Source organism: Cherax quadricarinatus, chromosome 4 (genome assembly GCF_038502225.1).
Source record: "Cherax quadricarinatus isolate ZL_2023a chromosome 4, ASM3850222v1, whole genome shotgun sequence".
NCBI lineage: Eukaryota > Metazoa > Arthropoda > Malacostraca > Decapoda > Parastacidae > Cherax > Cherax quadricarinatus.
The window spans coordinates 1,869,485-1,882,862 of NC_091295.1; the positions used below are offsets into that span (position 1 = coordinate 1,869,485).

At 42.8% G+C, this 13,378-nt stretch overlaps 1 protein-coding gene across 2 annotated transcripts in view; it reads right to left on the minus strand.

Annotated features, from left to right (window-relative positions):
* Positions 1-13,378, minus strand: part of LOC128689663 (uncharacterized) — a 179,857-nt gene that overhangs the window by 78,721 nt on the left and 87,758 nt on the right. For both annotated transcript variants that reach the window (XM_070093973.1, XM_070093971.1), the window contains exons 6-7: positions 7,721-7,859; positions 5,715-5,880 (exon numbers count right to left, since the gene is read on the minus strand). In XM_070093973.1, coding sequence (XP_069950074.1) covers positions 5,715-5,880; positions 7,721-7,859 — 305 coding nt within the window. The remainder of the gene's footprint in view (positions 1-5,714; positions 5,881-7,720; positions 7,860-13,378) is intronic.

Consider the following 13,378-nt stretch of genomic DNA (forward strand, 5'->3'; position numbering starts at 1 on the left):
ACACACCAGCCAGGGTACTTCCCCACACACCAGCCAGGGTACTTCCCCACACACCAGCCAGGGTACTTCCCCCACACACCAGCCAGGGTACTTCCCCCACACACCAGCCAGGGTACTTCCCCACATACCAGCCAAGGTACTTCCCCACACACCAGCCAGGATACTTCCCCACATACCAGCCAGGGTACTTCCCCACACACCAGCCAGGATACTTCCCCATATACCAGCCAGGGTACTTCCCCCACACACCAGCCAGGGTACTTCCCCACACACCAGCCAGGGTACTTCCCCACACACCAGCCAGGGTACTTCCCCCACACACCAGCCAGGGTACTTCCCCCACACACCAGCCAGGGTACTTCCCCACATACCAGCCAAGGTACTTCCCCACACACCAGCCAGGGTACTTCCCCACACACCAGCCATGGTACTTCCCCACACACCAGCCAGGGTACTTCCCCACACACCAGCCAGGGTACTTCCCCACACACCAGCCAGGGTACCTCCCCACACACCAGCCAGGATACTTCCACACACCAACCAGGGTACTTCCACACACACCAACCAGGGTACTTCCACACACACCAACCAGGGTACTTCCACACACACACACCAGCCAGGGTGCTTCCCCACATACCAGCCAGGGTACTTCCCCACACACCAGCCAGGGTACTTCCACACACACCAACCAGGGTACTTCCACACACACACACACACCAGTCAGGGTGCTTCCCCACACACCAGCCAGGGTACTTCCACACACACCAACCAGGGTACTTCCACACACACACACACACACACCAGCCAGGGTGCTTCCCCACACACCAGCCAGGGTACTTCCACACACACCAACCAGGGTACTTCCACACACACACACACACACACACACCAGCCAGGGTGCTTCCCCACATACCAGACAGGGTACTTCCCCACACACATGATTTGATTTGATTAGGACTTGCACATGAGTGAATAGAATTATCAAAGCTTATTGCTTGGGAAGCACTGAAAAGTGGGTTGGGCAAATATGATTCTGTTAGTGGGATGGTTTGTGAAGGACCTGCCTAGTATGGGCCAACAGGCCTGCTGCAGTGTCCCTGCTTTCTTATGTGCAAACATTTATGAATGAACATCACCCTGACACAGCTGCTGCGGGCCGTGCTGGCAACATCTACAATGATAATGTTGTGTCCCATTTTAGGGAAATCTTAAAGATGCACCAGAAACACAGCTCTCTTGACAGATATTTAGTGCCACAGGGGTCCAGTGACTCTTAAGCTGGTTCTAGTGGCATTAAAAAACAAATAAGGGAAGTAACCCCAGAAAAGGACTTGGTACCTGAAGTCTTTATGGAAGGGGATTCCCCTTTCAAACAATAGTACACCTCCATCCTCTCCCCTCCTCCTGTCTCATCACTCATCAATAAGTCTTCAATAAAGGAAAGTGTCATTTTAGTAATGTTTTACTCTGCATGTCTCATTGTTTTCTGTGTAGAGAAATGTATATTTCATGTAAAAAATTATTTTGTTTAATACTTTTGGGTATCTGGAACGGATTAATTGGATTTCCATTATTTCTTATGGGGAAAATTAATTCGGATTAGGTCAGATTCGGTATAAGACAAACTGTCTGGAACGGATTAAATATGTTATCTGGGGGTCCACTGTATATTGAGGTGTTAAGGGACCACATGCTGACATTTTGGAACATTCACAACCCTCAAGGAAGGTTCCTTGATGTTGGTGAGGGGCTCTTGATTTAGGGAATTGGATCTGTGCTCCAGTTCCCCGAATTAAGCCTGAATGCCTTCCACATCCATCCCCCCCAGGCGCTGTATAATCCTCCGGGTTTAGCGCTTCCCCCTTGATTATAATAATAATAATGGAACATTCACGAGTGTCATTATTTTTATTCATGATGGTGCCCCTGCCCATAAGGCAAAAGGAGTGAAAAAGTTCCTCAAGGACAATAATATCAGTGTTTTGGAGTGGTCAGGCACTTCACCTGACCTAAATCCTATCAAGAATGCCTGACATGTGATGAAAAATGAGACAGCAAAAGCTCGACCCACTAACATCACAGACCTGAAGGAGTCACTGAAGAAGCTTTGGATGAACATGAACACCTTCTCCACCCTCGCCACTTTGATGCCCAGGTGACTTAAGATGGTGATAAAGAACATTGGTAACATGACTAAGTACTAGTTGGATGCTAAAAAGTGAAAATAAAATACATGTGCATACATTAAGTTGCATTTTTTCATTTTATTGTCCAGAAATTGCTAATGTATAGATTTTTTTTGTGGCCACTGTACAATATCATGTAGAAAAAATAACAGAGACACAGAGACTTTTCTTTTGTTCCATCTACAAAGGAGAATCCAGCCGACATGCTGTCTCGCAGTGTCCAACTGAAGAATTCTGTGAACAGTAACTTATGGCTCTGTGGACCTAGCTGCCAGCCACCCTAATGAATATAACTGGCCTCAACAACAGGCTAACATTATGCCTGAAGAGAAAGTCTGCTTGAACAAGACAGAAATAACCTGCTTAAGCACAGCAGACACAGCAAAACTAGCCATTCACTGACAGAACTAGATATTCTTCTTTGGAAACTGAGTATTATTCATGATCTCTGCAGAGATTATGAGATGATGTTGAAGAATCTACAATTCTTCACAGTTTAGATACGAGAGAATGAGCCTGTGTGGAGTCTACAGTGTAAAAAAAAAATCCTGCCCCAAGCTGTGCATGATGGATAAAACAAAAGTCTTGACATTATGTCTGGTTTAAAATAGCAACCTTAGATGCTTTTTTTATGTTTTTATTGGCTGTTTCTTGGTATCATTTAATAGAATGTCAGACATACTGTTGAAACAGATACCATTTTATTTTCAAGGATGAAAGTAGCTTTAACCCTATCATTGTCAGTGCCACAATACTACGGGTTTTCAGTCTCTGTCCAATTGTAATTCTACGCCATAAGTTCAGCTCACTCAGATAAGCAGCGAGTGCTAAATTTGGGCCTAGATATGAGAAAATGGGTTGCTGTGGTAAGATTGCACCATATAAAAATAATCCTGACCACACAATGCATAATGGGAAAGAAGTGTGACCGTGTTGTTGGTATAAAATAGTGAATTTGCAGTGTATTTTCTGATGGTTTTTATGGTTTCTAGGTCTCACATGATAGAATGGAAGATATATAACAAAAATAAATATGATTCTGATTGGTTTCAGGAATGAGTGTAGCTTGAAATTGAGCTCAAAGTAGCTTACATGCTCACACACATTTGCAGGAAGTCTAAGCCCCTCGCATGCAAAACTTCCTTTACCCCCTCCCTCCAGCCTTTCCTAAGACAACCCCTACCCTACCTTCCTTCCACTACAGATTTATACTCCCTCCAACTCATCCCATTTTGTTCCAACCTCTTTAAATGTCCAAACCATCTCAACAACCCCTCTTCTTTCCTCTTGATAATACTTTTAGTAACCCCGCACTCCCTTCTAATCTCTAAGCTATGAATTATCTGCATAATACATGTATTCACACTGCACATTGCCTTCAGACATGACATCTCCACTGCCTCCAGCATTCTTGTTGCAACATTCACCACCCATGTTTCACACCCAAATAAGTGTTGCTACCGCTATATTCTCAAACATTCCCCTCTTTATTTCCATGGATAACATTGTCTCCACAGATGCCTTAATGCACCACTTACCTTTTTTCCCTTCACCAACTCTATGATTCACCAGATCTTTCACAGACCCATCTGCTGACAAGTCCACTTCTAAATATTTGAACATATTCACTTCCTCTATACTCCCTCCCTCTAATCTGATATCCATTATTTCATCACTTGAAGTTTGTTTTGTGGGTTTTTAATAAGTCTGATTCAAATACTGGGATGTCAAAAACCATGGCCAATCATTCCTGGTTAAATTTTATTATACAAGAAATAAAGTAAATTCTTGACTTTTTTGTGAACAACAATTCAAACTGGAAGGCAAGTGTAATATATCAGAGACCTGAAGACATGATTAATGAACAGAGGATAAGTTATTTTAGTACCTGAAATGTCTACTTTTTTTTTTTTTACTTTTTAAACTGGAATTAAAAAAAAAAAAAGAGGTGTGGGGGAGGGAGGCACTGAGAGCAACATTAATTTTAGGGGTCTGGACAGTGAAAGAATTAACTAAAACTGCTGACAAAGTTCCTATGAAGGTGTACATGTGTTTGTTCACTTGCAACACTACTAAAACAACACATCCAGAAGTTGCCACTGATAAATCTGTTGAAATTTTTCTTAACTCTTTCAGGGTCCGTGCCGTAGATCTATGCCAAAATTCTAGCAGCGTCAAATTTAGCACTAGAAGGCTGGTAGGCCTACATCTGAGAGAACGGGTCTGCATGGTGTGTGTGTGCCATAAACAAAAATTCTAGGTGCCTGCATGGCATTGTGGGAACGCTGCCTCAGTTAGCTTTGTTCACCGTGCCTCGCCGCAAGGCAGCTCTCACTCTGAGGCGAATTTTGACTCTCCTCTTCTTAAATGATAGTTCAGACTCTGATGGAAGTGGAAATGAAGAATTCTATGGCTATGATCAATTAGTGATCGAAAGCAATGACCAGGATATCGAAAATAGTGCAGGATATCCTGAAGATCCTCAACCTTCTACCTCTGGTGTGGGCATGCATCAGTCACGTTCAGTTGTACCTCGTCGCAAGAGAAAACTATTATTTTCGAGTGGCCAGGCCATGGTCGAAGATGACCATGGGTAGGTGGTTGAGCAATGTATGCCCAGTCAGGTTCATATTTTGCGCCATGCTGGTACTGACATCTATAGGCCTACCAAGCTCAGTCTGCACCACCCTGCCTTCCTCTCACTCTCTCACCAGGCAGCCTAGAGCCAACAAGCCTACTTTCACTCTATCCCTTGCAGGCATGGGCAGACATAGACCTGGCCCATCACCATAACACACTGCCTGTGTACCAAGAACCAATAAAGCTACACGACACCTACAAAGCCTTATCATTGATCCCTGCTGTACACATCAAAAACATTATATATCTATGGGCAATAACCAAATGTAAGATCATGAAACAGGACTGCTCAACTGTGGAGAAACTAACTGCTGTTGTTATTAGCACCTGGTACCATGACGAAGAACTTGCCAAAATATGTTCAACATTGGGCAATTTTATGCCGATGTAGCAATGCCATGTATTTTTCAAATAACCATTAATCCAACAAACTATTTTCATTGTCCTATATTATAACTTGTGGATTTATTTATCATCTTTTTTCTTAAAATATTTATTACCTCTTACCAAACCTCTATGTATACAAAGGTCAATTAAAGTTTTTTTTTACCAAGACATCGGCCAAATTAAAGTCCCCTCATTATTATTTATCCCTGGGACCCTAAACTTACTTACCATGCCCTCTTTAACTGTTTCTCCTACTTTATCATTCAGGTCCCCTACCACAATTACTCTCAACTGCTTCATAAGGACACAAACGTTGTGTATTTTAGAAAACAGCAAGAAGCATTTCACCTCCAGATCTATGATGTCATTACCCAGGATGTTGGTGGTAGCATCACTTTACCATGATGTACATCAACTCTCAACTTACAACTTCTGAGGTCTAGTAAGTCAGTGTTGGTACTAGCAACACAACACATTAACATAAGGTATAGCAACACTCACCTTGCAACATATAGCAAAAGCTTTGAGAGGGTTCGCCATAGCCTTAGTGGCGGCCAGCTCTGACATGAAGGTAGAGTAGAGCTTTCGCTGGATCTCCGTCATCCGACACAGCAACACATGCTCCTCCTTCTCTGGCAGAGTATTCGCTAACACTGTGTGTCCTCGCCTGCAACAACACAAATATTACCTACTTACAACAACAGTTTTCATAGTGACACTTGTACACATATCTAACATTAACGCAACATTTTGAAATGAATGAATGAGAGTGTGTGTGTGTGTGTGTGTGTGTGTGTGTGTGTGTGTGTGTGTGTGTGTGTGTGTGTGTGTGTGTGTGTGTGTGTGTGTGTGTATGTGTGTGTATGTGTGTGTGTGTGTGTATGTGTGTGTATGTGTATGTGTGTGTATGTGTGTGTATGTGTGTGTATGTGTGTGTATGTGTGTGTATGTGTGTGTGTGTGTGTGTGTGTGTGTGTGTGTGTGTGTGTGTGTGTGTGTGTGTGTGTGTGTGTGTGTGTGTGTGTGTGTGTGTGTGTGTACGTGTGTCAGCAGACTGCTGACAGCAACAGCCTACTTCACCAGAAAGCAAGAGAGAGGTGTGTGACCCCAGGCCAGGCTGCAGCCAGGAATGAACAACTCTGGAAACAACTCACAGCTATAGTACAAGTACATATATTTTTTTTTTAATTAACACATCGGCTGTTTCCCACCAAGGCAGGATGGCCCAAAAAAGAAAGACTTTCATCATTCACTGCATCACTGTCTTGCCAGAGGTGCACTTACACTACAGTTTATAAAACTGCAACATTAATGACTATTCTTTCTTTCTTTCTTTCAACACACCGGCCGTATCCCACCGAGGCGGGGTGGCCCAAAAGGAAAAACGAAAGTTTCTCCTTTCAAATTTAGTGACATATACAGGAGAAGGGGTTACCAGCCCCTTGCTCCCGGCATTTCAGTTGCCTCTTACGACATGCATGGCTTACGGAGGAAGAATTCTGTTCCACTTCCCCATGGAGATTTAATGACTATTATAACTATTAAAACAATGATAGTCTGAATTTACCAGCAGAGTTTATATGACTATTGTGGTAAAAAATCATGGAAAACATACAACACAATCATGTCATGGTGATGTGACACTACCACATCATGGTGTGACACTACCATGTCATGGTGGTGTGACACCGTGTCATGGTGGTGTGACATTACCATGTCACGGTGGTTTGACACTACCACGTCATGGTGGTGTGACACTACCACGTCACGGTGGTGTGACACTATCATGTCATTATGGTGCGACACTACTGTCATGGTACAATGGGGGCACAGTGAAACAGCTAAGAATTTGGTCAAAAGGAACAACAGAATTGGCTTCAAATAGGACTCAAAGTTGCCTGTCAGTAAACAGCACCAAGACCGCCAACTTTGTGCCTGTGTAATTACATAAGTTTTCCATCACATTTTGTACTTCTGGCATCATTTTCTTCCCCCCAAAATTTTCTACCATTCCAGACTGGACAATGAAAGGGATAAAACACCAAATTTAACCTCAGGTACTAACCTCTGGACAAAACCTCAGGTACTAACCTCTGGACAAAACCTCAAGTACTAACCTCTGGACAAAACCTCAGGTACTAACCTCTGGACAAAACCTCAGGTACTAACCTCTGGACAAACTCTCAGGTACTAACCTCTGGACAAAACCTCAGGTACTAACCTCTGGACAAAACCTCAGGCACTAACCTTTTGACAAAACCTCAGGTACTAACCTCAGGACAAAACCTCGGGTACTATCCTCTGGACAAAACCTCAGGTACAATCCTCTGGGCAAAACCTCAGGTACTATCCTCTAGACAAAACCTTAGGTAATATCATCTGGACAAAATGTCAGGTACTAATGTCTGGACAAAACTTCATATACTAACCTCTGGACAAAATCTCAGGTGCTAACCACTGGACAAAAGTTCAGGTACTAACCTCTGGAGAAAAGCTCAGGTACTAACCTCTGGACAAAACCCTCAAGTAGTGAGTGTAGTACGTGAGCACGGTATCTCATCAACTTCATGTCCTGGGGGGTTGAGTCCACACACTGACCATTCTGGATGGGTCGCTCAAACATGTTGCTGAATTCTGTCTTTGTACCTGCAGGCAAACACAAGACAAACACAGTTAAACAATTTATATTGGAGATTGAGACACTTATGCAACATATTTATTTAGGAAACGTTTCGCCACACAGTGGCTTCATCAGTCCAATACAAAGCAGTATATAAGCCACATCTACAGCCCTATGCTGCACATTCTACAAGACTGATGGACTGAACACATCGACTCCAGGCTGAGGGACTGATAACCTCAAACTCCTCCTCTCCTTACACCGTTCTGCTTTGTATTGGACTGATTAAGACACTGTGTGGCGAAACGTTTCCTAAATAAAGATTCCCATATGCTGCATAAGTGTCTCAATCTTCAACTTGTCAGTTTTCAAAACCATTCATCACAATTTATATCGGCATACAAGAACAAAACAATCACCAGTCAGTCACTTCTAGCAAGTAGCACCTCTCCCTTCATCACCAGTCCATCACTGTTAGCCAGTAGCACCTCTCCCTTCATCACCAGTCCATCACTGTTAGCCAGTAGCACCTCTCCCTTCATCACCAGTCCATCACTGTTAGCCAGTAGCACCTCTCCCTTCATCACAAGTCCATCACTGTTAGCCAGTAGCACCTCTCCCTTCATCACCAGTCCATCACTGTTAGCCAGTAGCACCTCTCCCTTCATCACCAGTCCATCACTGTTAGCCAGTAGCACCTCTTCCTTCATCACCAGTCCATCACTGTTAGCCAGTAGCACCTCTCCCTTCATCACCAGTCCATCACTGTTAGCCAGTAGCACCTCTTCCTTCATCACCAGTCCATCACTGTTAGCCAGTAGCACCTCTCCATCACCAGTCGTCCAGTCCAGTGGCAGTAAAACAATTGCAAAGAACTACAGACCATTAGCACTAACATCCCATATCATAAAAATCTTTGAGAGGGTTCTAAGAAGCAAGATCGTCAACTACCTAGATACCTATCAATTACACAACCCAGGGCAACATGGGTTTAGAGCACATTGCTCCTGCCTGTCCCAGCTACTGGACCACTATGACAAGGTCCTGGATGCTATAGAGGATAAACAAAATACAGATGTAGTATACACAGACTTTGCAAAAGCTTTAGACAAGTGTGACCATGGTGTAATAGAGCACAAATGTGTGATAAAGGAATAACGGGAAAAGTTGGTAGATGGATCTACAACTTCCTGACAAATAGAACACAAAGAGTAATACTAAACAGAGTAAAGTCCCAGGCAGCCACGGTAAAACGCTCTGTTCCACAAGGTACAGCACTCGCTCCCATTCTATTACTCATCCTCATTTCTGACAGAGATGTAAGCCATAACTCTGTGTCTTCCTTAGCGGATGACACCCGGATTACCAAGGCAGTGACCTCCATTAAACACACCATGAGACTCCAAACGGACATCAACCAAATCTTCGAATGGGCCACTCAAAACAAAATGAAGTTCAACGAGGAGAAATTTCAACTCCTCAGATATGGGAAACTTGATGATATTAAAAATGTGTCAGGGTACACAACAAATTCTAACCATACAATAGAGTGGAAAAGTAATGTAAAGGACCTGGAGTGATAATGTCAGAGGATCACGCCTTCAAAGACCACAACAATGTATCTACCTCATCCACTAGGAAAATGATAGGATGGATAATGAGGACCTTCAAAACTAGGGACGCCAAGCCCATGATGATTCTCTTCAAATTGCTTGTGCTCTCTAGGCTGGAATACTGCAGTACACTAACGGCCCCCTTCAAGGCTGTGACATTGCAGACCTGAGAGTGTACAAATAACTTTCACGGCACACATAAGTATGATAAGGCACTTAAACTACTGGGAACTGTTAAAGGTCATTGATCCATATTCCCTCGAATGCAGGCGAGAGAGATACATGATAATATACACTTGGAAGGTCCTGGAAGGATTGGTACCAAATCTGCATACGATAATCACTCTCTATGAAAGCAAAAGGCTCAGCAGGAGATGCAACATTCCCCCGATGAAAAGCAGGGGCGCCACAAGTACAGTGGACCCCCACCTTACGAATGCATCGCGTTACTTTAAATCCGCCATACGAAGCATTTGAGCACAAAAGTTTTGTCTCGCCTCACAATAAACTCGCCTTACGTGATTCGTCCAGGACACGTCCCATGTGTGGCCTCAGCGCCAGTGTTTACAAGCCTGCCAGTGTGGTCGCATCTACACATACATTCGGTACATTTTACATTATCCCAGTGTTTTTAGTGCTTGTAACTGCAAAGTAAGTCATCATGAACCCCAAGAAAGTTTCTAGTGCCATCCCTGTGGTAAAAAGGGTGAGAAAAAGTATGGAATTGAAAAAAAGAGATTAAGGAAATGTGTGCAAAGTGGGTTGAGCTGCAAACCTTTATCGACGAAAATCACCCTGACACAGCTACTGCAAGCCGTGTTGGCAACATGTACAATGACAATGTTATGGCCCATTTAGGAAAGTCTTAAAGGAACGGGAGGTACAGAGCTCTATGGACAGATTTGTTGTGCGACAGAGATCCAGTGACTCTCAAGCTGGTCCTAGTGGCATTAAAAGAAGAAGGGAAGTAACTCCGGAAAAGAACTTGCTACCTCAAGTCCTAATGGAAGGGGATTCCCCTTTTAAACAATAACTTCCACAGTCTCCCCTCCTCCCATCCCATCAATCATCACCAGGTCTTCAATAAAGGTATGTGTCATGTATTCTTAACTTAGTAGAGTAGTAATTGTGCATGTCTTCTTCAGTTTGTGTGTATTAAAATTAATATTTCATGTGGTAAAAATTTTTTTTTTCAGACTTTTGGTGTCAGGAACGAATTAATTTGATTTCCATTATTTCTTATGGGGAAAATTAATTCGGCTAACAATAATTTCGGCTTACGATGAGCTCTCAGGAATGGATTAACCCTTTGACTGTTTCAGGCCCCTTTCTGAAACTGTCATTCTATGTTGTTAATTTTTTGGAAAAAAAAAAAAAAAAAAAAAAATTTCTTATGAAATGATAGAGAATCTTTTCCCGATGGTAATGACACCAAAAGTTCGAAATTTGGTAGAAAACTCATGGAATTACGCTCCCGCGAAGTTAGCGGTCTCGGCGACATATGCGTATCGGCGTTTTCGCTGACTTTGAGCCCTATTTTCAGCCAATTCCGTTGTTCCAGTTTACCAAACTCATAGCTACTTCTTTAGAACTCCATTTTATCTATCAGCTGAGTACAAGAAATCTCCCATTTACCAATTTGGACTACCCAATATTGTGGTCAGAAATTGGCAATTTGGCCAATTTCACGCAAACTAAAAAAGATGCCAATTTCAAAATAGGGTCCAGAATAAACAAGGTAGACATTCTTGGCACTAAAATAACATATCCTCTGTTCATTAGTCACATCTCTAGGCCCCTCTTATATTATTATTTCTTTCTATTTTGATTTTTTATTCATACAAAAAAATACAAAATTTACTGTTATGCAGACTACTGCATTATTGTAAAAATGGTATAAATAATATCAGTGCACTAGTGAAAGAATATTAGACTCCCCAGTTGACGTGTATTGGACGTGTGGTGTGATTTGTTTACTCCTGAACATTGGTAAAAATCGAACATTTCCGCTACTTTGAGCTCAGTTTCAAGGTCGTTTTCATTGTCAAAGTAATGAAAATCATCTCTATTTCTGTAATATGTTTTCCATTTTATCACCTAAGACCATGAAAATGCAAATACATCGATAAATACTATACGAAAATACACCTCAAAGTCGGCGTTTTAATCCAAAAAAAACGATCAGTTTTTTTTTTTCTCATTACACACTGTGTGCTGCAGGATTTTTTTTATGTGATGCACACTGACCACACAGACCCATTCTCTCACATGTGGGCCTACCAGCTTTCTTCCGCTTGATTTGAAGCCGCTAGAATTTTATTATTTTTTTTTTTATTATCACACTGGCCGATTCCCACCAAGGCAGGGTGGCCCGAAAAAGAAAAACTTTCACCATCATTCACTCCATCACTGTCTTGCCAGAAGGGTGCTTTACACTACAGTTTTTAAACTGCAACATTAACACCCCTCCTTCAGAGTGCAGGCACTGTACTTCCCATCTCCAGGACTCAAGTCCGGCCTGCCGGTTTCCCTGAATCCCTTCATAAATGTTACTTTGCTCACACTCCAACAGCACGTCAAGTATTAAAAACCATTTGTCTCCATTCACTCCTATCAAACACGCTCACGCATGCCCGCTGGAAGTCCAAGCCCCTCGCACACAAAACCTCCTTTACCCCCTCCCTCCAACCCTTCCTAGGCCGACCCCTACCCCGCCTTCCTTCCACTACAGACTGATACACTCTTGAAGTCATTCTGTTTCGCTCCATTCTCTCTACATGTCCGAACCACCTCAACAACCCTTCCTCAGCCCTCTGGACAACAGTTTTGGTAATCCCGCACCTCCTCCTAACTTCCAAACTACGAATTCTCTGCATTATATTCACACCACACATTGCCCTCAGACATGACATCTCCACTGCCTCCAGCCTTCTCCTCGCTGCAACATTCATCACCCACGCTTCACACCCATATAAGAGCGTTGGTAAAACTATCCTCTCATACATTCCCCTCTTTGCCTCCAAGGACAAAGTTCTTTGTCTCCACAGACTCCTAAGTGCACCACTCACTCTTTTTCCCTCATCAATTCTATGATTCACCTCATCTTTCATAGACCCATCCGCTGACACGTCCACTCCCAAATATCTGAATACGTTCACCTCCTCCATACTCTCTCCCTCCAATCTGATATTCAATCTTTCATCACCTAATCTTTTTGTTATCCTCATAACCTTACTCTTTCCTGTATTCACCTTTAATTTTCTTCTTTTACACACCCTACCAAATTCATCCACCAATCTCTGCAACTTCTCTTCAGAATCTCCCAAGAGCACAGTGTCATCAGCAAAGAGCAGCTGTGACAACTCCCATTTTGTGTGTGATTCTTTATCTTTTAACTCCACGCCTCTTGCCAAGACCCTCGCATTTACTTCTCTTACAACCCCATCTATAAATATATTAAACAACCACGGTGACATCACACATCCTTGTCTAAGGCCTACCTTTACTGGGAAAAAATTTCCCTCTTTCCTACATACTCTAACTTGAGCCTCACTATCCTCGTAAAAACTCTTCACTGCTTTCAGTAACCTACCTCCTACACCATACACTTGCAACATCTGCCACATTGCCCCCCTATCCACCCTGTCATACGCCTTTTCCAAATCCATAAATGCCACAAAGACCTCTTTAGCCTTATCTAAATACTGTTCACTTATATGTTTCACTGTAAACACCTGGTCCACACACCCCCTACCTTTCCTAAAGCCTCCTTGTTCATCTGCTATCCTATTCTCCGTCTTACTCTTAATTCTTTCAATTATAACTCTACCATACACCTTACCAGGTACACTCAACAGACTTATCCCCCTATAATTTTTGCACTCTCTTTTATCCCCTTTGCCTTTATACAAAGGAACTATGCATGCTCTCTG